Raw genomic sequence first — 23,208 nt, 5'->3', positions numbered from 1 at the left:
GGATAGCACGCCATGTCCACCATGTCCGTTTCACATTCATCTATGTTGTTGTGCCTCTAATTACAGCCTGGTCCTACAATTTCACACACGCAGGAAATAAACACAGAAATAAACATCCAGAATCTGTGTTTGGCATCGAGACACAGTTGTTCTACCCATTAAAATAACAGAAAGTAATTGTAAATGTGAAATGGATATAGGAAACATATGTCGGAGGGTTAATTGGTCTTGAAAGATAACTGCCCATGGCTTCAGGAGGAAAATCATTTCAGTCCGAAATGTAGATTTGCAGGGTTTAAAAAATTTGAGATGATCTAAACCAGGTTGGGCATGAAATCCCAGAGTAGGAATGTTTATTTAAATTTAGGCATGGGTTGGAGAGCCAAGAAGCCACAGAGACTCGACGACCAAACCACTCTGAGGACACAAGAAAAACAAAGCTTCAGAGCTCAGCACAGTAGTGAGATATCTCCTAAAAATAATTGTAAATGTGTTAAGGAAGAGACTGAATTTTAGTCATTTTAGTGAGGTTGGGTCTAATATGAGACAATGCACTGTTAAAACATTAAAATTCTCATTAAAAGTTATACATAAAGCAGTAATATTTGGGTATTTGGGCTGCTTTGGGGCAGTGGAATTAAGTTGTCACACAAGAATGACATATATTATTACTTTATAAAGTTGTTATGGCTAACATGTTCGCAAACAGTCTACACATCCAGTAATCACAGGGCAACAATAGCATTCATTTGGAGTCATGTTTCTCACCACCTGACAAATTAAAGTCCAATATGAACTCTCTTTTTGACTCCACCAACTGCGGAAGAAAATATTTGGCAGTTAGCTGCTTAAAAGGAGAGGTGGCACATTTATTATCTTAGAAATAAAAAGTTTAATTCATACTTATAGCAATAGGACTAACACTTGCTCACTTCAATACTGTCAGGAGTTTTGACAACACAGGATTACTTGATCTGGTTTGACCAGTAGCTTATGGAAGCTAATGGTTGCTAATGATTACTAGCATTAGATCGATATCACTGTGTAACTGACATTACTGGGTCAGCTGTTGACTTTCCGACTCTTCTCAAGTTGTGCTCGACTTTAACACTTAACATCACCCTTTTTTTGTCATTTGTCAGTTGTTTTGGCTGTTGTACAGCAAATGTTATACCAGCTGGTTCATTCTTTTAAACAAGATTAAAGAGTTTTCAGCCTTGCTAGCAGCTCTGTGAGGCTGTATTTCAGCATAGTGATGCTTTGAGCTGATGTTTAATATGTTCACCATCTTAGTTTAGCGTGTTCTTAGTATACCAACAGCTGCTAATTAGTACTAAAGACAAAGTAAAATTGAGGCACAGTTGACGCTGAAGGCAATGCAATTTGTTTGGTCATACAGTATTAGACAAATGAAAATTTTGACCTGCTGATGGCACTAGATGAAAAGTTACGGGATCATCCTAAGGGAGACATGAACGTGCGTACCAAACTTCATGAAAATGCATCCAATGATTGTCCAGATGCGTCAGTCAAAACCATAAATGTCAACAGAATAGCGGTGCTCCCTGAAAGGTCAGGATCACCAAAATTGGTAGGCGTCATCCTTTAACCTCAAATGTCTGAACAAAATGTCACAGCAAACCATCCAAAAGTTGTTGAGATATTTTAAACTCAACCAAAGTAGTAGACAGACCAGCATTACAAACCTACTAGAATGTCTAAAAATGTGAGATGAAAATTTTGGTATTTCTATTTAAGTTTCATGGCAACAGCAAAGAGAGATTTTAACAAGAGAGAAAAACAAATCATGGGCCAGATTCAAGCTTATGAGTAAATTCTCATGTCATCACAGCAGCAGCATGCACACTTACTGCTGTAAATATAATGACCACGTATTTATCACATTTAAAGGACACGTTTGTACTATAAAAGAGCCCTTGGCAAGTAAACTATTGTAAATTGCAAACACAAATCAGAACCCATTACTTATCAGTGGCTGACAGGCTCTTTTCCTGCCATGCTATTACTCCTTGCTCTCTGTCTAAATGACAGACCCTCTTATAGGTTGAGGTTAATCTTTAAAAGCTTCACTACGCTGATACATGAGTCCATTGACTATCTTTGATCTGGGCTGGATATGAGGCTATTATCATATATCAAGATAAAAGGATTAGCGATAAGGAATATAATAGAGGATTTGGTCCATTTTTTTAAACTGAAATACTTTCATCTCTTATGTAGGAGGCTAAACCCAGAGGAGTGGGTGTTTTATGTGAACCTTTGTTCCAAATTCACTGGAGCCAAATGTTTGAATAACTCACGGCTCATAATTATATAACAAAAAGGGGAAATTAGGATATAGACAGACTGCAAAAACTGGGGAACTCGTACATAGCAAGTTGAGGTTTTCAGTGCTATACAGATATTTAATATCTTGCACAGCAAAACAGAAAAGTTTATGTCAGTGTTAAACTTGTGACATCTTTTTTCTACATTTCCTGTGTGGAGAGAATGCACAATAACAGTAAGTTTTAAAATTTGGTCACATGTCAAGCTAAGTATCACGGTTATCACACTATTTATATTTGTACAAAAACTATCTTGGCTATCTTGAAAATGTCTGTTTGTGATCATTACAAGCAGATCTTCTGGTTCTCTTGCTATGGAAATGGCTGTACATGTAGGGTGTTATTTTCTTGGCTTTACTGCCAAAACATGCATCAACTATGACAGTCAGCATCTTTTGAACACGCAGTCAGATTGTCTGGATGCACTGTTGCAGGTGACCACCTGATGAGGAGCGGAGGGGAGTGGATAAGAGCTTAAGGCTGCTCTAAACTATTTGACTTATATTATTGTAAAGGACTTGAAGACATTTTGTATTTTGCTGAACTCCCTTTGTTAAAACTGCTTAATTGATGGGCCAAAACAACTCTTGCATGTTGTTACAATGAAACAGGTTTAAAAAGGTTAAAAAGAGAGTTCCATGTTCCAAGTTCCATGAAAAGTATTCATCAAAAAAGTACTTATCAAGAAAATATATTATTCAGTGGTATGAATATGAGACGTATTTATACGCCTTATATGCCTTGAACCCCCAACTGCACCAGTTAAGTTGCTCAGTAGTTAAAAAATAAAATGGTTCTGCAACTTTCCGGTGTGAACGTGTGCAACTTTGCAACTAAACAGGGTGTTCCTGAAAACAGACAGCGTAGCCCTCAGTGAAACTGTCCTGGATAAATAAAGGTTAAAAAAAAATACTTTCTCCAGGAATGTATTATTTTCAGGAGATTAATTGTTGTAATAATTTATATTATGTGACAATTTTTCCTTTTCTATGTAAGCCTGGATATAAACTGCATCAAATGGATCTCTCAGATAATATCCTGCTGAGAGAATCCTTAATTCACATTCTTACTGCCAGATTGTTGAGTGTCTTTCTCTAACTCATGCTGCCAAATCCTCCACCTGCACACAAACACACACAAACACAAACACATACACACACGCATGCACACACACACACACACACACACACACACACACACACACACACACACACACACACACACACACACACGCGCACACACACACACACACACACTATCCTGTCAGTTTTCAGCTTAGCTTGGGCAGCCCAAGCTTTCTTATCCCTGTATTAGATTCACATAATGGCACTGGGACAAAGGTAATTCTTCATCTTCCGCTTCTTCCACTCGCCTTTCATCTCCCCCTCCATTCTTCTTCCCTCCCTCCCAAACTCCCTGAAAAGGATGTATCTGGTTCCGAACACGCGCACCGGAAAATCACAGCCCCGACAGCCACCTGAGCGCAGACGGGAATGGCTCCAATCAGCCGATCCAAGGAGACTGATACCGACCCCAATCCGTCTCTGGGGCCCGGTCCAGCACCGGACAGCAAGATCCGCCCGTTTGACACCAACTGATGAAGGACTTGGAGCAAGTTTAAAGGGGGACGGACTGTTTGGATCACGGTGGAACATGGAAAGACATTATGTGGCGTGCCCTGACGCCCCCGTCCACTGTCAACAGCTACACTGAGGGAATATATATACATCAGGATGATCCAGGAAGAAAAACACTTCTCTATACATGAAGCCATGTGTGGGCGATTTGTCAGCCTGGGTGTCTGCTCTGGAGAAGAATAATAGGCGACGGATATGAAATATGAGCACATAAAGGAATGGACGGAATATCATAAACACCTGTACAATCTCAGGTGACCCAATAAACATTTTGTGAAGCTTATAATGCTATAAAATCAGTATTAGAGATGTTCAACTCAACATCACTTTTGAGGACTTACTTTGGTGTTGTTTTGACATTGTTATTATATGTCATTTTGTTTTCTCATTAGCAGTACATACAGGAGTGGGAAAAACAACATGAATCCCTTTCAGTCAAGTGCGTAGGTTTGATTTTAGGATAAAGTCAGAGGCTCTGTAGGTATAAAATATACTATATATACACAATCATGTCAATCTCAAGCTGATACTTATACTGATTACTTTAGATTTTTGATGGTCAATTCCAGCATGTTTCTTGGAAAATATTAACTATAAATTAAAAGTTATGCCTCCCACCACATCTTCCTCTCTGCATATGGACCCAACAAATAACCAAACAATATGTTGCCTTACAGACGAAACCCAGGGCAGAAAAATTCCCACATACATCTCTTCACTTCACTTGTGAGGCATAAAAGACCTTTTTGGTCCAATATTTTGTTTTATATGCCTATTTTTTTTTTTATTATTGTTTTTGTTCTATTTGATCCTGTTCTGTAAAAGCACTTTGTGTTTTGAAAAGTGCTGTACAAATATTATTATTTGTGTGGTACAAATGATTGTTATTGCTGTTATCACTATTTCATGTCAAAATGGCTGCTGTGAAAAAGATCTATTTTTGTGATCTGCGCACACAATGAAATTGAAAGTGTTTTAGCTCTTCTCCCTCTTGTCATCTTCACTCAGTTCTGCAGCTTGACAGTGAAAGGGGTCCATTTTAGAGAAACTCTCAAACTGTAAAAGGAGGGAGGGAGGTTGTGTAGGTGTTAAAAAAGCGAGAGGTACATCTGTCTTTTTGTCCCAAGTGAAACTTACGCCCCTTAGAAAAAGAAAAAAAAGGGAAGCCTCTCATACCACTCTTTCGGCTTAATCTCCTTCTGCGACCTTCATTTTCCAGACAAATAAACTGCCTAATATGCAACTTCCTGAGCTTCTGAGTTGTTAAGAGATGAGAGCACGACACTAAAACAGTGTAGTGTTTAGCTATGCCACAGATAAACATGAAACATGCTGACCGTAACAAGAAGTGAATTATGCTATGGTTTATACAATTTTTAAGGACATTTGATACCTTTAGACATGTTTATTTGCTGTGACTTTGGGTTGCCGTTGGAGTCCATTATACCTGCTGTTAATCAAGCTGACTAAAGCTGCTGTCCTACACTAAGGACCCGGCTACAATCATTTCAGACCCACCTTTTCTTGAAGCATGAAAAAACACTAATCTTCTGTAGAATATTTTGTTAACAAAATAAAAACATTAAGGTACAAAAAGGCAGTTATTGCAGGGGTGTCACACTGAAATAAGACTGCACAGGCATTCATAATATTATGTCTGCACCATCTCACCTGAATGAGTTCTTCCCCACAAGGTGATGCAATACAATCTCTTGAGGGCACAAATCTTTATTGTAGGGTTAATTTGTTTGTCTCAAAATCAGTTTTACAACTTGTACACTGACTGATGTTGCATTGCAACCATCATAATTTTGCATATGCTTTCTTATAGACCCTGCAGTCACATGTCCACTTGTACATTACCAGTCAAAAATCTGGACACACTTCTCAGTCAATGTTTTTTCTTTGTGTTTTTAATAAGAAAGGTTTCAGATTATACCAACTGTGTGCAAAGCCGTCATCACAGCAAAAGGTGGCTGCTTTGAAGGATCTAAAATATCAAAAAGCAAAAAACTTTTGCACACCTGTAGATCCACATGTGCAGAGAAATTAAAGGGTTCACAATAAAGTTTAATAACCACAATGTTATTAAATCTTTGATTGCCAGACAGTGTGCGAGAGTTTTTTGCTTTTTAAGAATCCAAAATATAGAACATATTTTGCCTTGTTTTCACATTTTTGCTTACTGCATAATTCCATATAATTCTATATTTCATACTATTGTTCTGATGTCTCCAGTATTAATCTACAATGTGAAAAAACATTAAATGAGCCGATCTCTTCAAACTTTTGAGTGGTACCATAGTCACAAAGCTTATTTTGTGACATCCATTCGTCTTCCTTCTTTTCAAAGAAAGCTGAAAGGTTGCTTGAGTTAGTGGTTACGTGGCTTGCTGAAGGGAAACCCGACAGTTGTTGAGGTAAAGGAGAGGATTTCACATGTGGAACTTCTACGTGGTCTGTGCTGTCTGACTGAATATCTCAGACTGTCATTCACGTGCTGTTTTGCATATGGATACCGTTTTCCATTGTCTGTTAGGAACAATTTTACAAATTAAGTGGAGGATGTTTGCAACATGGGAATTTGATGTGCCCGAAAAATAATTAAGAGTGAATGGGAGGGATATGGACTGTGGTGGAAACTGGGAGCACATCAAGTCTGACTGAGCGGAGGTGGTAGGAGGATGAGGAGGAGGAGGGAAGAACTCATCACTAAACACTCAATTAATCAGGCAAACTCCCACGGTACAGGAAATATGACTGCCATCTGCTCTCCTGCATGCATGGGAGTGAGAGGTGGAGGTCGGGGATGGAGGGAGAAAATGAGGAGGAGGAAAGTTGCAGAGAGTAGATGTCCCAGACAGGCTCCATTAAAGCTCTGACCGCAGATGGCATGTCTCACCAGCAGGCCACCCAAGTGGAGCTCACATTGAGATTGTGGGGGGATTGGAGGTACGGGAACAAGGAGATAAAGGAAAACAAAAATGGCAAACTCATGGGGATCTACAGTACTGCTGTCGTCAAAATAACCAGCGTTTTAATCAGCTGTGACTGTCGCACTCTTACCATGTCGAGAGCACCAACAGCCTTCTGAAGGGCATCAGCCAGCGTCACAGCATGCGCAGATCCACCTGTGATAACACAAGCCGACTGCGACAGAGTCTCTGAAAGAGAAGAACATGACTGGTTTAAAACTTCTGTGATAACTGCCCCATCAAGAGTGAGAGAGTGACTAAGTATGAACACAAACTGGCCTAACTTGGCATTACAAATCTTGTAGCAGCTTGTCTGGTGCAATCAGTAGAGGTCCACTGAAAAAGCTTTATGCCGAGGGTTCTCAAGGCAGCCCTCAAAAACAGTGTGGCCCCCAAAAGTGACATTAAATGCTTACATGTTTGCATTCATAGTCCATCTCTTCACCTCACTTTCACTTTCAATAACCAGTTGCAGGAATTATATTCTGTTATTAATGCTAGTACTGTTAGCTAAAGTTAAACATTTCAGTGAAAAACCTGTCAGTTTAATATGGAAATGAGATAGAAAAGCTCAGCGGGAAGCCCCGGCATAGTTAAGGAGAAAAGGCGGTTTCAGGGAAAATGGATCAACTCTTACTCTGCTGGACCTCGAGGGTAGTTTGAGTTAGTTGCCTTATCAACAAATTGGTGGATTCAAATCCTATAGTCCCCATGTGTTTTTCCCTGTGGCCCTCAATCATTCGCTCGCCTCTGCTATACACAAAAAAATACACTGAAAACATTTTTGTTGTCTCAGAAGCTTCTCATAGATAAAATACAATAAATTCCAAAACACATGAAAGCTGGATGTTGCGCAACTTCAGCCTGCTTTGAGTCTGTCCACCTACACATGTTTTGGTTGATCATTCACTTCATTGGAGAATAAATTAGAGGCCAGTGGTGGAAGATATCACAGAAACGTTTTCCCTGCATATCTCGTCTGACTCAGCTATGTGATGAACACACCAGTTGTCTCAACGGACTTAACTTGTTATGAGTTATGAAGCAGGTTGAGTCACTGGATCCCTACTGTAAATTTTCATTTCAAGGTTTTTCTTTTAATAAAATCCTCAGTGTTCCTCAACACAAAACACAGGAGTCTCCTAGATTATCTAACAATGTTATAGGTTTTATGCTATGACCAGCTGTTTTAATCATTTCATCTGTGTTTATGAGAAATAATGTCAGTGTGTTATTGTGTCCCTAAATACTAATACCCATGAGCCTCAGCCATTATTGCTGTGGATAAGAAGCTGGTCAGAAGCTGTAGGAAATTCAGAGCAATTTGTTGTTGCAATTGGGAGGAAAACACCACCACAGTTCAGGAATTCCTGTCCCTTGCACTCTTCAGTAACTTTATATTAACTCTTCATCAAATCACTATGTGTATTGTGAAAAATTGTCAGCTGTAGTCACAATCTTTCATCCAAATCTGAACTTCCCCTGCACTTTAAGATCACTGTTTTGGTTCTTACAGTCTACAACTTTACTGCTCTCATCAGTGTCTTTTCCGGTATGAATTATTAATACCACTTTATGCTCAGTGATCGGGTGTTTCTTACTGAAATGCTCCTCCTTAGTTGTAGATGTCTTCTCTCTTAGAGTTACTGTTGTACCCTGAACATTTTATCAAAGGACCAGATATTTTCAAACACACTTGATCTTGCCTTGATTTATGGATGACTCAGCCAGGAGAGTTTCATCCAACACTTGGAAGTGCTCCAACTGAGACTGATGCAACTCTGTCAGTGCAGAAAATTAGAATACTTCTCCAACATACCAACTACATTAGCAAGCTAAATAGAAAGCATGTTAGGTTAGCCAACCAAGACAGCAGGATAGGTTAGGCAGTTTTAGAGCAGGATAAAATCTGAGGTTCAAGTTAACATGTAGCTAGCTATTGCACAGTTACACTTTGGTTTGCCAGCTACTAACTGACAGACACTATCTCAACAGCCAAATGAATTAGACACACCAACAAACACGCAAACTGGGAGGAGTTGTGGTTTTCCTGATTTAAGTAAATCAGTTAAATCAAGCAAATTGAGCTGAGGATTGCATTTCTAGTTTTCTTAATAGTGGAATAATAAGCTTAAACTGCCTTTAGCAGCACATGTAACAGAATTTCAAGCTCTTATTATTGGTTGTCTCTTGATGAAAAATACCTTGAGAGTCATCGTTAACATCAACCTCAAAGTCTTTATGGACACTTGGTGATATTTTTTAATATAGCTGTTAATGTTTTGTATTGATGTCTTAACTAGAAGAGTTTCACGCCAATCCAAGCTATAAGAGTGCTCCAACTGTCACCTCGTGACTTTTACTTCTGACTAGCCTGAGTCCAGACCACTGACCAATCTGCCCACTCCGCTGAGCTGGCTCCACCCACTGCATTGAGTAGGCTCTTTCTCTTAAAAATGGAAATACAGTGTAACATGTCTGATATCAGGCTAACTTCCAGAATCAGGGGTGCCAGAAATATCTGGTTGTGTTTTGCAAGTGTATGTCAAAATTATTAAGTCATGGTCAAAAACAAAACAATTTCTAAAACATTAAATCAAGATGGCCACCATATACACTGCATAAAACTGGAGCTGCCTCACTCACAAGCCTTGTATTGAAAAATCGATTGGTAAGTGTGCACAAACAGACTCTTCTAATCAGGATACACACAACCACGGGTCTGCACACACATACGCACACAGTGACACAGTGGTGTGTATCTAAGTATGTGGAACGCAAACACACACAAACTGAAACACTCTGCAGTTTATCATCCTGACAGATGTGAGAACTTTCTTCCACGTCCTCTCTTAAAAACACACAATGAATTCATTGAGTTCAGAGACTCTGGGAATAATCACTGTGCACCTTATGTCATCATCAAACAGGTAATTGTTGGTCCAGGTGCTAGCAGGGTGAAATATAGGGCTGCGTTTATTTCCATTTCTCTGACTGTGATAGTCTCTCTTGTCCTGACTTGCTCTCCGTAGTATTCACAGACTGTTCCGACCAAGCTGAACAATGCTACAAAGAATTTCTCCCTCTGAGTACATTTTGGTTCATTCCATTCAAGACTAAGTCTATCCTGCCAACATAAAGAGACGAAAACCACTGAACCTGTCTGAGAAGACCTACTGCCTTCAGCCTTACATGTCTACACGGACACTTCACATGTGTATATACAAATGAAGACGAAGAAGAAGAGATGAAAAGCTCTGCTATACACACAGGAAATTATGCATATAGAGGGTAACTCACCTTTGATAATGGACTCTGCAGCGGCCAGATCTCGTTTGTAGGTTACCTGGAGGACAAAATAACTTCAGTTTGAAGGATCAGTTCACTCATATTAGAAGAAAAAACATTTTAATCTACAAAGGTATCTGGCCATGCAGATAGTTTTGGTTTTATGTGCCAAGATTTTGATATATCTGCCTCTGAGAAATAATACACTAACCCAACAATCCACTGAAGGTGAAAGGAATTTGATTTGGGTTCTTCAAAGCACTGAAAAACAAATTAAAAAAAACTCAAAAGCAGAGACAGTGTCCCAGTTACTCTAGATCAATATTTCTTAAGGCATCATGAGATGATTAACAGGGAATAAGAAATAAAACACAAAATTACATCTATTCTTTGGACTTTTCTATAGTCTTTGCTTTTTCTTGACAAATGCTGTACAGTTTTGCCTCTTCAAGCCTCTAAAAACTATTCATTCAATTAAAGAATCTAATATCACGATTCTAATGCCAGATATTAAACTGAGTTAGTGCCAAAAAAGTCCACGCTCTGAGGGTAGTACTCTCCAGTGTTGTTTGGAAAGACAAGTTACTCCTCAAATGTTACTGAGCACTACAAACAGAATTTGATCCACGTCCATTATATTAGGGTGGAGCCAGAAAACTCAAAACTCTAACATGAAAAACCAAATCAAACCCATCTTCAGGGCTGGATAACACTGAGGGCCACTAAATATATGTCTTATTGTAATTTGGGTGAACTAACTGAGGGGCAAACAGCTACATGAATGGAGCATTCAGCACAGAACATTTACATTTAAGCTAATTTCTACATGCTAATCCTTGATGTCACATTCAATATACTGGTGCTTCCTCTTTTGCCAGCACCCTTCACTTTTAATTTACAAGCTTTGTTTGTGCCCATATGATAAATCAGCAGCCGGCATACAGCAGCGCTAGCCAAACTGTCACCAAATCCACAATCCCCAACCCAAACCGGGCCCCTGGCGTGCTCACCTTCCACAGTGTTGGCGGTCCCTGGATGAGCTTGGCATTGGTGCCACAGTACTGCAGAGCCAGATGGAGACACTCTGTGCCAAACTCAAAGTCTGACTCACTGCACTGCAGAGAGGACACAACAGAGAGAAGACGCTGTGGACAATTGTTGAAAACAATATATTTCCGTCACAGTTGGAGGAACTGTGGTAAACTACGTTGTTCCAGTGCAATGTTGGAACTGCACCAGTGGCTACAACCAACTGGATGCCCTGTTGATCTATAATACATTATTTATTTAAGAATACTTGTCACAGTTGTCCACATGCTAATGCAAATATACACTTTCTAGACTTTTCTATCATGGGGATTGACAGTCCATCACATAAACTTCATTTAAAAATGGTGTAAGGTCAAACTGAGCTACATATGAACAAGACTGAAGGTCTACAGCCATGCTAACAGAGCTGTAAGGCTGTGATTGAGAAGCAGTGTTGTGATGAGTGCTAACATTAACATGCTATCATGCTCACAATAACAATGCCAACATGCTGATCTTCAGCAGGTATGTTTCATCATTTAGGCTGTTACTGTTTGTTACTGCTATGCTACTGGAGAAACATGGTGGTCAAACATGGCGGACTCCAATGAAAAGGACCCTCGCCCCCTTTAGATATAAACGGCTCATTCTAAGGTAACAAAAACACAATGACTCTTATTTTCAGGCGATTGTACACTAATTAAAACAAGAATGTAAAAAAAAGATCCTCCTTAACCTTTGATTGGTATGGTTTAATCAACAGCAGTAATGTGTTCCGTATAAGTAAATATTATCACAACATAAAAATCAGTGTCAAATTCTCCAAAACACTCCCTTTCATGCTTCAGACATCTTGAGATCTTGGCTTGAGGATCAGTTTTAGCAGCCTCAGGAGATGTTAACTGGCCTCTGGCCTAATGTCATTTGCAAATGTGGCCCCCCAGGCAAAGCAAGTTGAGTATCTCTGTACGCAGTGACATGGCTAACATTCCTACTTCTTTCTAGTAATTAAATATCAAATATAAAACTGAACTGTCAGAGCCAATACTAGGGGTTAAACTTCCTTTCTTCAGTAAGTGTGCAAATTTGAGATTTTGGTCTGAGGAGAAAACTTCATAGAGAGTCTGCAATGGAGAGGGTTCATCCTATGGAGACCATACATGTACTCAGCAAAGTTTTACATCAGACTTGAGACTTGTTGTGAAAACATAGTAAAGTCTCTTTAGTAAGTCAATTGGTTAGTAAGTTTCACTTTGGCAGTAGGGCAAAACTCAGGGTGGTTACTAAAAAAACTAACAATTCATCCTCCTGGGACAAACAATATTCACAAAAAAAATACTTGTTTTAAAGATAGCTTAGTATCGTTATGATACTAATCTATCTTTATTACAATAAGCTACAAGATACGTTGACATTGACCTACATTGTCATTGTTATCCAAGGGGAAATTTTGGCCAAGATGATGACAGATTAAAAGTAATTAAAATCATAAAGAATCATCCTCTGAGGATCATGAATATCCAGTCTTTGTTGAGATGCCTAGTTCTGCACAAAAGGCCTTCAACAGACCAACCAAACACCAAACATCACCATCTTAAGGTCCCATTTCTAAGTGTTCAAATCAAAAGAAATATTACGGTAAAACCTCTAGTTTTAAAATCAACACGAAGCACACTTGAAAAGTCTCACTCTACGTGGTGCAACTGCATTTAACAATAATTTTTTTCTCACATTTTTACTTTCTGTAGAGTTCAGGCTCAGTCAAACTGCAATATGACCTGCTATGTACTCTCTGATTTACCACTCGTTTGAGAAGGCTCTTATTTTGTAAAGGCATTCCTAACATAATTTGGTTCTGTGCAACACATGGTTGTCTTCTTGAGAGATGAAATTTGTCGTTAACTTTAACTTTCTGCAGATATTTCACTAAAATATCTGAAGCCTTTCGTCTGTATCGTGATCAGAGCTGGTGTTTCACCAGAAGAGACACAGGCTCATAAAATGATTTTGCTGTCACCACATTTTTCATCAGACGCTTCAGAAGACTCTGTTTTCTTTGGCTGACGGACTGTTGGCCCCGCAACACTCTTATCTATCTGTATTAAGAACTTTGATCTCATCAGTTCATAAGACATTTTCCCACATTATTCTGTAGTTGTGATGTGTTACTAAGGAATGGGCTTTACTGCCCCTTTTTCAGCAGCAGAGCTCTGACAGTGTTTGTTCCAGTGCTTTATTTTCCATGGTTTGTCAAGTAACAGCTCCAAGGCTCATTGGTAGGTGAAAACATGTGGTTCTAGTATATTTAACTGAAAGGAAGTGCTACACATGCAAATTCAATGTTTTTATTGACTGAAAAACAGCTTAAATAAATGTGTTATCTGTTACGCAAAAACATGCGTGACTGTGGCTGCAAGTGCTACAAAAGGAATGAGGGCAGGTCTGTCATAATCAGCCAAATGTCACTTTAGAGAGGAAAAAAATAAATACAAAGGTATGAAAAATCGCTTTGTGGTGAACAAATTACTTCTGATGGAATGCAACACAGGAAATACTGGCAAACCAGGATGTGTATATTAATGTTTTATTTTGTTCTTGCTTGGTAAAATATTCCATGTAAGCATTTGAAAACTTATTTCATAAGGGTTTTTTTCCAAACAAAAAAAAAATACAACTGAAAATTTCAATGAGTCCTGCTGTGTGCGGCTGGGTATCAAACCACAACACTTTATGAATACCAACCAAAATCCATCTGTAGCGGCCAGTGTTGCGGGAGGGTATTAACTGGTTGTCTGACCACCCCTTTATTGTAATTCTAATATCTACTCTCTTTTAGCTCTGTTTTGGTTGCAACCAACTCCTGAAAAAATATCTGTCTCTTTAGCTGCTAAATATTCTACTAGCTAGTTGCTAACTTTTTCTGTGGGGCAGCCTTTTTGCTGAAAAGAGCTGCTTGCCGCTGTTGGAAACAACATTGATGAGACTGGTGAGACTAAACCAGCTAAGCTGCAGGCCAAAATGTAACTGATGGAGGCTAAAATTGTCCACAGAGTTGAGGGGAGTTGAGGGGAAGTTTAGACCTCTTTTATGTTACACATAGTCATTTGATCCTTTGTTAACATGAAAATCTTGATTGCATCAACTTTAAATTAATGTAGTCCTAGTATTGGTATCAAAAACTCAGGTATTGTACTGAAGCAGCACTGAAAAACAGCAGGCAACCCTAATTGTGTGTATTTATGCAATTGTTGCATAAATCCTGAACTAATCCTAGATAGGATTAGGTGACCAGTGCACATTTTATTTTTTACTTAATCTATTTACTTTGATTAACAACTGGAAAAGCTGTAATCATGTCGATCTCATGGAAGTTTGGATTGAGGCGATGAGCTCATTTGGTTTAAAATATAGTCAGGACTACAAAGACAAGTCCACGCTACCTGAGATTATACCTGGGTAATATTTTATCACGCTATAAAAGAGAGGGGTCTTTTATTCCAGGGACCCTGGAACAGAGGAGAGAAATTACAGCAGAAATACACTCTCAGTCTTGAGGTAATTTAACCTTTAGCATTTTCTCCCTGTACAAAAGCTTTCACCGGGGAGTGGATAAAGTGTCTCCCCCTTTGTCTTTTCAGCCCCAAGTTCTTCTACTCTCAATGGATGTCAAGATACAAATGTGTAGCTCTCAGAGATTTTTCATGAGCATGTCCTACAGTCCTAACCTGACACTTCTGCTATCTTTTGAAAGGCTGAAGAGGAGGAGACTAACAGGAGGGGAGAGGGGGCCACACTGTCAGTAGACCCCCAAACTACTTCTTTCTCCACCGACCTCCTCAGTTTGTCTTAATTTCTGCAACTTGACTGCCCTTGACACTGCGGCACAAATGTGAGCTCATTTTCAGAAAAGGCCAAAAATGCCAAAGCCAGCAGTGCTCTCAAAGCGATCTGAAGATCCATACGTGCCAAGAATAAAAATAACTGCAGACAAACGGGGCTCCAACTGGAGGCATACTTCGGCTCTTAGCTCAAAGTTTGCTGCAGCATCCTTCAAAAACGTGTCTATCGGAAGAACCATCTAATGGAGTCAAGGCTGAAATAGCAAACTAAAAGTGTCTGAAAAATAAATAAGGTCAACTTCTGCAACTCACGTTTCACATTAAGTTGGCTTTGGATTAGCCTGCCAAGTCTTTGCAATAAGCCCCCGCTTTCAGAAAAGAATCAACACATTTACGACATACGTCAGCGGACAAATTCTTTCCATTTTTCAGGTACACATATTAAAACGCACTCAACTGCTGAGACTATTAATCCGAATCCACCTAAATGTGCCATGTAATTTCACTGCTCTTTCGCCGTTTTTCCAACTGAGCCTTTGTTCACTTTTGTTCCACAGACTAATCTGCTGCAGTGTGGCAGAATATATTAACGTGTCATTTCTTTCCCAGACGCAGCAGAGGCCGAGTGAAAATGATAGCACCCACGCCACAAGCTTCTCCGAGTGAAACCCTGCAGGTTCTGGCACATCAGCTGAACAATGAAGGACTGTAAAGGCCTGTTATGATGTATGAGAATCATAAAGCCCTTTGTCTTCTAAATGGTGTAATTCCTCGAGCATAAATCTCAATCTGACTGTCATTTTATAAGATTTCAGAGACTTTTTTGTCCAATTATTCGACACCAGGAGAAAGTTGTACGTGCCTGCAGGACTAGATTCTTCCAACTTTTGATATTACGAGTTGTTTTGCACTTTTGGTTTCATGTGCTCTGGACTTGGGCTGCATAATTTATCACAATATTATCAAAATCGCAGTACGGCCAAGTGCAATTTCCAAATCACACAACCCTGCAATTTTTTTGATAAAGGAAAAATGCGGGACAAAACACTGTGATAATGAAGTATTGTAGTGTCTCTGAGATGCCCTGGCCTAAAAAGCCTGATGTAATAAAACATGTTTGTTTGGTACAGACCTCAACAAATATAACATCTGTACAATTTTAAGTTTTTGTTGTTGTTTTTTTTCAGTGAAAACAAAACTTTTGATGCATAAATGATCACTCACACTAGTTGTATCGCATATTGAAAACACAATTCAGTCAAAATAATCATGATATCATGTCATGTCATGCAACCCTTCTCTGGACTAAGATTGTCAAAAGTAGCTATACTGTTTTTTCAGCATAAAAATATATGTACCAGCATTGCTTGCAGGTTGTTAATTAAAAAAAAAAAGAAATTAATTATCCTATTTAATGTGCCTCTGGCTTTTTTTCTTTTTGTCATTGTATCTACAATCATATTTTACAGTAGTATTGTATCAAAGCTTAAAATTCTTATATCATAACAACTCCTGGGTTGCTGCTTGACCTCTTCAGTTACACACAATTATCTGGTAATAACAGTTTTAGAAAACAATAGTTTTTCAAAGTATTTATAACAAAAAAAAAAGATATTTGGGGATATATATATATATAAGGGGGAATTAAGTTTCAGCTTCTTTGCTTTCTCCTTTGTCCTCCTTCTCTCTTGCTTATTTCTGTCACATTCATTTGTAAATTTCCATTTTTAAATATTCGTCGATATTTGACTTTTCAGCTATAATTCTAATTCGCTAACACAAATATATTACTTAGTAATATAGAATAATATTGGGATTACAACTTCCAAAACAGTTATAATATTACAGTTAGTAATCCAAGTAATTCTGAGTCACTGAGTTAGTTTTTGACCTCTGTAGGCTCTTATGATGAGGTGTATGTGCAGCAGATCAGGGCAGGCAGGTCACCTCAGCTGTTAGCCAAAAAAACTAAACGAAGGATGGAGGACGAGTGAGAGAGACATACTTTCACAGGTGGAAGTTCTGTCATTACTTTGACTTTGTTTGGCTGCTTCAGAGAGAATCTGCGGTGATGAAATATGATCTGACAGCCACACTCAGAGAGGTCCACTTTGTTTCCACACCAGCCAACATCTGGACAGGAATAATAAAGCTTTCTGGGTGTTAACAGTTCACTGGATCAGCAGAGAAACTCTGGAGCGCAACAAGCCTGCTACTTTTAAAGAGTAATAAGTAAAAAGAAACTTATTACATCTCCTGAGTAACTTGCCTGACACTGGTCAGAGCTAAATCAAAACATACATGACTTTTAAATGTGATGTGTTTGACTTCACTGTGTATTTAATCACACTTCAGGATAGGAAACAAGCTGCAGTGAAACTTTTAAAAACCTTTCAGTTACACTGATGAAGCGCTCTCTGCAGTTACTTTCTACTTAATGCTGGATCCATGTGGTTCAGACACGAGCTTTCTGTGTGGAGTTTATATGCTCTCCCTGTGCCTGTGTGGGTTTCCTCCAGGTGCTCTGACTTCCTCCACCATCAAAAACATGTATGTTAGGTTAATTCCCCTGTCAGTACCTCTGACCAAGATCTGGAGTTGGTCCCCGGGAACTGCACAGTAGCCACCCAACTCCCCTGATACAAAAATGAGTTAAACGCAGAGACTGAATCTGACTGTACTGTTACAATTGTGCTTTGTATGGTTGTATATGTCACAATAAAGGCAACCTTAAATACCATTTAAAATCAGTAAGGTTGGCAATTTTCATCAGTTATGATCTTGTCTGTCAGAAACAAAGTACTAGATGTCCTAGATGTTGTACTTTCTTCCTTCTAATGAAAACAAATCTGTTTTTTTTTTTTTTTTTGCCCATCCCACTTTTACAGCATCTTGGCTCCTGGTCTCAAAATGTCAAATCTGCAGCCAAAACCTGGGGTGTAATATTTGACAGTGGACTTTAATTTGAAAAACAAGGTTCAGTCATGTTTTTATCAGCTGAGGAACATCTCAAAAATAGTGTCTTTGCTCTGCTGACCCGATCTCAAGAAGTTCATACAGCACATTTCAGGGGTAAGCCAAAGAACTATCTCATACCTTCAGCTAGTACAAAAAGCAGCTGTGTAGATCAAGACGAGATCATATCAGCCCTGTCTGAGCCTCTCTTCACTGGTATTATTGAATTGCTGCTCCTCTGTGTGCCCGAGCGCAGCTTCTAATCCTCAGGCAGGGCTCAACAGTAAAGGTGACCTGGTTTAACAGTCAGGGCCTCTCAGGTCTGGAGCTCCCTGCTCCAAGATCTGAGGCTGAAGAATCAGTACATATTTCACATTTTTGCTTTTTATTAATGTTAAAACACTGTTTTATTTCCAACACGTCTTCTCTGTTTATATTATTGTTTTTTGTTTGCTGTTTTTATCTGATAATACTGTTGGGTCTTCTAGCTCATTTTGTTTTTGTATTATTTTTAACTGTCTGATTTCATGTGTCTCTGAAAAGTGCAGTACAAATAAATTTTTTATTGTCATTATCATAAATTCTGGATACATTTAAGGCCGAGTGATACTGACAAAAACAAGTATTACAATACTTCTGAAATACCTAGATATTAATATTTATCGATATCACAAGAACATTGTAGGCATGACTATCGGTGCTTTAACAAAATATTAACACAATAAGATTGTTGATAAATAAATAATAACCATCAGTAATGTGGGCATCATGACTAAATGGGTAAAAGCAGAAGTATGACATCACTTTACTGTAATGCAGAATTTAAAATCACAAAAAGACAACATTTATGCCATTTAATGATATCTATTCTAATATCATGATATTGATATAGTATTGACATATTGCCTAGCACCAATAAGTGTAACTTTGCATTTCTCACAATAATTAACAAACTCACCAAAACTCATTTGTTGCTACATCAATATTTTTTTATAACTAGGACTTGAAGACTTTAGCCGCAATTTTCTGACACGTCAAATGTCTCACCATCGAAGCAGAAAGAACATAATACAATTCATCTATAACTGTCCTTGTATTAACACATGAACGACCTGCGTGTGTGTTAGAGGTAAATTAAAGAACAGGCTCTCATACCCTCTGATAGGCTTGATAGATGACATCATATGTGAATCCCTGAGGCATCTCGCTGGCTCTGTACTTGGCTCTCTCTAGAGAATGATCCAGGTAGCCTTCTGAGGTGGTGGCTATCACCGTGGAAACAAGAGGTCGGATAGCTCCTGCTGCCTGAACGGAAAAAAAAGCAAAGTTTTTTAATTTTGTTTTGAATATAATTATAGAGTATAAAAAGAATTTTTAAGAGAGAAATTATATCCCTAAACAAGCTCTGTAAAGACTGAAAAAGTCTAAAAGCTGCTCTCAAAATGAACTTGTAAAATTGCCATTTTTCCGCTTGGTGGTGTAATGTTACAGTCAGTTCACAATTTGATTAACAATAAATACAGACTTCCTCACAATATTTTTAATAAAGCTTGACACTATGACAGTAGAAAAGTCCATATCTATTACACCTTAGGCATAGAGTGTGCAAAAAAAGTTATCAAGTTTCACTTGTAAAAGTTAGACTAATAGTTTTTGTTAAAGACCTGAGTGAAAACAGATTATATTGGTATATTTTACAAGCAGATTTGAATGTAAAAATACACAGAAGAATAAAAATGTCTAGACAGGGATATTCTCAATAGGACAAAGATCAAATGTCTGAACAAGGACCAACATTTTCCAAACACCTTAACTGGGCACAAACCCCATTTTCGAAAGCAAATGCGTTTTACATTTTACAAGTGACATTTAGAGGTGGAACACATTCAAAATCACAGCACAGACACAACTAGAGAGAACAGAGACACGAGGCAGGATGAATGGGGTTGATGTGCATAGAATCCAGATGAAAATGAATGTTGTTTGGCTAAAAGTTTTAGACTATTCAGATGTACAGAACGAGGAGGACAGGGAAACCTCGGTAGGAATATCAGAGTTCACTGTAAGTTCTGAAGGTGCTGTTTGTTGTCACAGCAAACATCTGTACCATGAGCTGAGGAACTTTTGCCCCAAAAAACTATATATACAGTAATGTTACACGGCTAATGTCCACTGTAGATGAAAATGAACAAAATGTTGACATAAGCTTTCATTGAATCAAGACTAAAAATCATGATTACAACTTTAGTTTATCACAGTATCATTCAATATTAGGGCTGTAACAAATGTCATGTTTTACATTTGAAGCTTCTATTGAGGTTTTTCAATCAAACTTTGTATGTTATTTTATCATTATCACCTGAAAAAAAACCTCCAACCAACAAAATCCTCAATTTGAATCAAGTGGTTCATTGGATTAAATGAGCTACTTCATTTAATCTGAATGCATCTTGTCAGTTTCATCAATTTAAATGTAATTTATGGTGCTGTTAGATCACTGCTGAGCGACCCTGTCAATACAGGAGCATGCCACCCTTCCTGTACAGTAAGCATGACACAATACACTATGATATGATACAACTCAATTGTCAGAATACATTGAAATTCATTTTTCCTCCCTGGACAGCTTCTCACACAGCATATGACATATATGACATTTTCCACAGATGTACAAAAAGAAAAACAAAAAACAAAAAAAACAACAGTTAAGATGAATATACACTGCACATCACATTATATCCTTTGCATCAAGATCTCAGTTAGCACTGATTTTGGTTTAGCAACAGGACAGACTGATGTTTAATAGAATTCTTTGCTTATTGGAGGGGAGAAGTTGGTATTCTCTGTTTAAAACATGTGACAAGGGTCATAAGAGATACTGTTAGCAAGTCTGAGCGCGCTCTTGTTGTGCGCTGCTTGAAAAGATTCTGCCACAGGATGGCCAATAATCTCTGCACAAATTTGGATTTGATTATTTAGTCCAGTCCAATTTGTAGTTTGATGGAGAGGCCGCTGAAATGGGCCAAGTAAACAAGTTTTTTGACCACAGTGAAAACATTGTTTTTGAAAGGCTAAATGCCAACAAACATGGATTGAAGCAGAACGTTCTGTTAGATGAAAACATGTTGAGAATTTTGGAAAACATCACTTTTATTTTTTTCACTACATTTTGATTTTTGCACTTAGCAATGCTCTGGAGTTAATGGAATTTTTTCTTGAATCACACAAGTTGGAAACAATCCCTTGCAGCCACAACAGGAATCACAACAGGATTCTACAAATATGTTGTAGCATAATATTAATATTGGTGTAGCCTAATCTTTATTTGCAGCTGTGCAGAAATACAGGGTTTAAAGGGACAGTTCACTCCAAAATCAAAAATACATATTTTTCCACTGGCCTGCAGTGATATTTATGATCCAGATCATTTTAGTGTGAGCTGCAGAGTTTTGGAGATATCAGACATATAGATGTCAGCTTTCTCTCCAATATAACTCAGCGTGTGGTGCTCAAAGCGCCAAAAAATTACATTTGAAAAATTTAAAACCAGTGTCTCGTTCCTTAAGATAATCCGCAGACCTTGTTCTGAGCAGTTTCATGTAGGAACGAGATTCTACTGCAGAAAGTAGTGTTGTAACGATACTGGAATTTATAAATTCAATAAAATACGAATGAGACACAATACACAACACAATAAGTAAGTGAGAAGAGGTGGAACTATGTGGGCACTACAGCGGTATGTGTGTCAACACGCTGTGAGAGAAAGAAAGTGAGAAAAAGAGCATTGATAGTAAAAAAATGACTATTGAATGGATTTCAAATATTTAATATTGATATTTGTCACTCAACAACAACACGAGCAGAAAGAAAGTAGTTCCTACATGAAACTACTCAAAACAAGGTCTGAAGATTATCTTGAGGAAGTGCCATTTAGTCCCTTTATATTGAAGACAGGCAGACATCTCTACAGCTGCTATCTCCTAAACTTCGAAATTCACACCAAAACAGTACAGATGTAGCACTACAGAAAAAAATATGGTGAAAGGTGGTGAAATATCCCTTTAATCAGAATGAACAGACTTGCAAAAAAAAGAACATGCAGCATTTGAATGTTAATTTGAAATTCAATTTTCAATGTTATGAATGCAGCTCAGAAGCTTTGAACCATTCAGTGCAGCCCTGTACAACATAATCAAACATGAATAAGGATCATGAGATGCTGCAGAAAGCTGGAAAAATCTAATAAGAAGATCTTGAGTATTGAATTTTTTTTTTTTCTTTGTCAGAGACTCTTGACAGCTGTTCAGTCATAACTTGACATTTCAGAGAGAGAATATTTCCCTGATCATACATAAGTACTACTAAATCCATCTTCACCAGCACATCTGGAGCATGCACTGCTTGTACCTCCTCCTTCACTGGAAACTCAAAATAATCAACATTTTTGAGATAATATTTTCATCTCACTACAGCATGATTGAAGGCAGTTTCCAGGAGTAGAGCAGTCAGCGAGCGTGTGCGGGAGAAACGTCTTGCAATCGAAAGGAAAGCAAACATGTGTTCTGCGTGTTACACATGCTGTTAAAATCAAAATTAATCTGCTGCCTCTCAGTGGAGACGGGCTTTCTGCCATGAGCATGGATACTGGCGAGATAATGAAGACCAGGCCGCCTGCTGTGAAAGTTCATCACAAAGCACACACGCTCAGAAACACGCCATAAATGTTGGCCTTATGTCGGGGAGCTCGTGCTTTTCTCTCAACCTGTGTGACCTGCACTCACAAAGTCTCCTCTCAGCTGCTCGGTCTCAGCCGTGAATCATTACAAGACCAACCTGCGAGTGTGTTCGTCACAGTTGCCCAAATGTTTTCCATCTATCACTGATGAAATAAACGCTACCACCAGGAGCGATGGATCTGTCACTCTGATAAACAGTTTGTAAAAAAAGATGGAAAGGCCTTGTGTGCAAGGAGATGTATTTTAATGTTTGGTTTATTTACGTTCACACTGCACGGTGAAAAACGAACCACAGGTCGCGCAAACAAGTCAAGTCACGTGTCGCTTCTCCCCACCAGGTGAAAGGTTTGATTCCAGCTCAGGCAACTGTATGATGGATTTGTTTATACTCACGCTATAAT

General features: G+C 38.5%; 1 protein-coding gene across 2 annotated transcripts in view; it reads right to left on the bottom strand.

The window, feature by feature from the left end:
* crppa (CDP-L-ribitol pyrophosphorylase A) overlaps positions 1 to 23,208 on the bottom strand; it is a 60,472-nt gene that overhangs the window by 31,625 nt on the left and 5,639 nt on the right. For both annotated transcript variants that reach the window (XM_084725786.1, XM_084725787.1), the window contains exons 3-6: positions 19,227 to 19,376; positions 11,259 to 11,363; positions 10,261 to 10,306; positions 7,052 to 7,149 (exon numbers count right to left, since the gene is read on the bottom strand). In XM_084725786.1, the coding sequence (XP_084581912.1) occupies positions 7,052 to 7,149; positions 10,261 to 10,306; positions 11,259 to 11,363; positions 19,227 to 19,376 (399 nt within the window). The remainder of the gene's footprint in view (positions 1 to 7,051; positions 7,150 to 10,260; positions 10,307 to 11,258; positions 11,364 to 19,226; positions 19,377 to 23,208) is intronic.

This window comes from Lutjanus erythropterus, chromosome 9, assembly GCF_056507025.1.
Source record: "Lutjanus erythropterus isolate fLutEry1 chromosome 9, fLutEry1.hap2, whole genome shotgun sequence".
NCBI classification, from domain to species: Eukaryota; Metazoa; Chordata; class Actinopteri; order Lutjaniformes; family Lutjanidae; genus Lutjanus; species Lutjanus erythropterus.
Note: the sequence above shows the minus strand (reverse complement) of the source record. Positions and strands in the feature narration are given on the sequence as shown.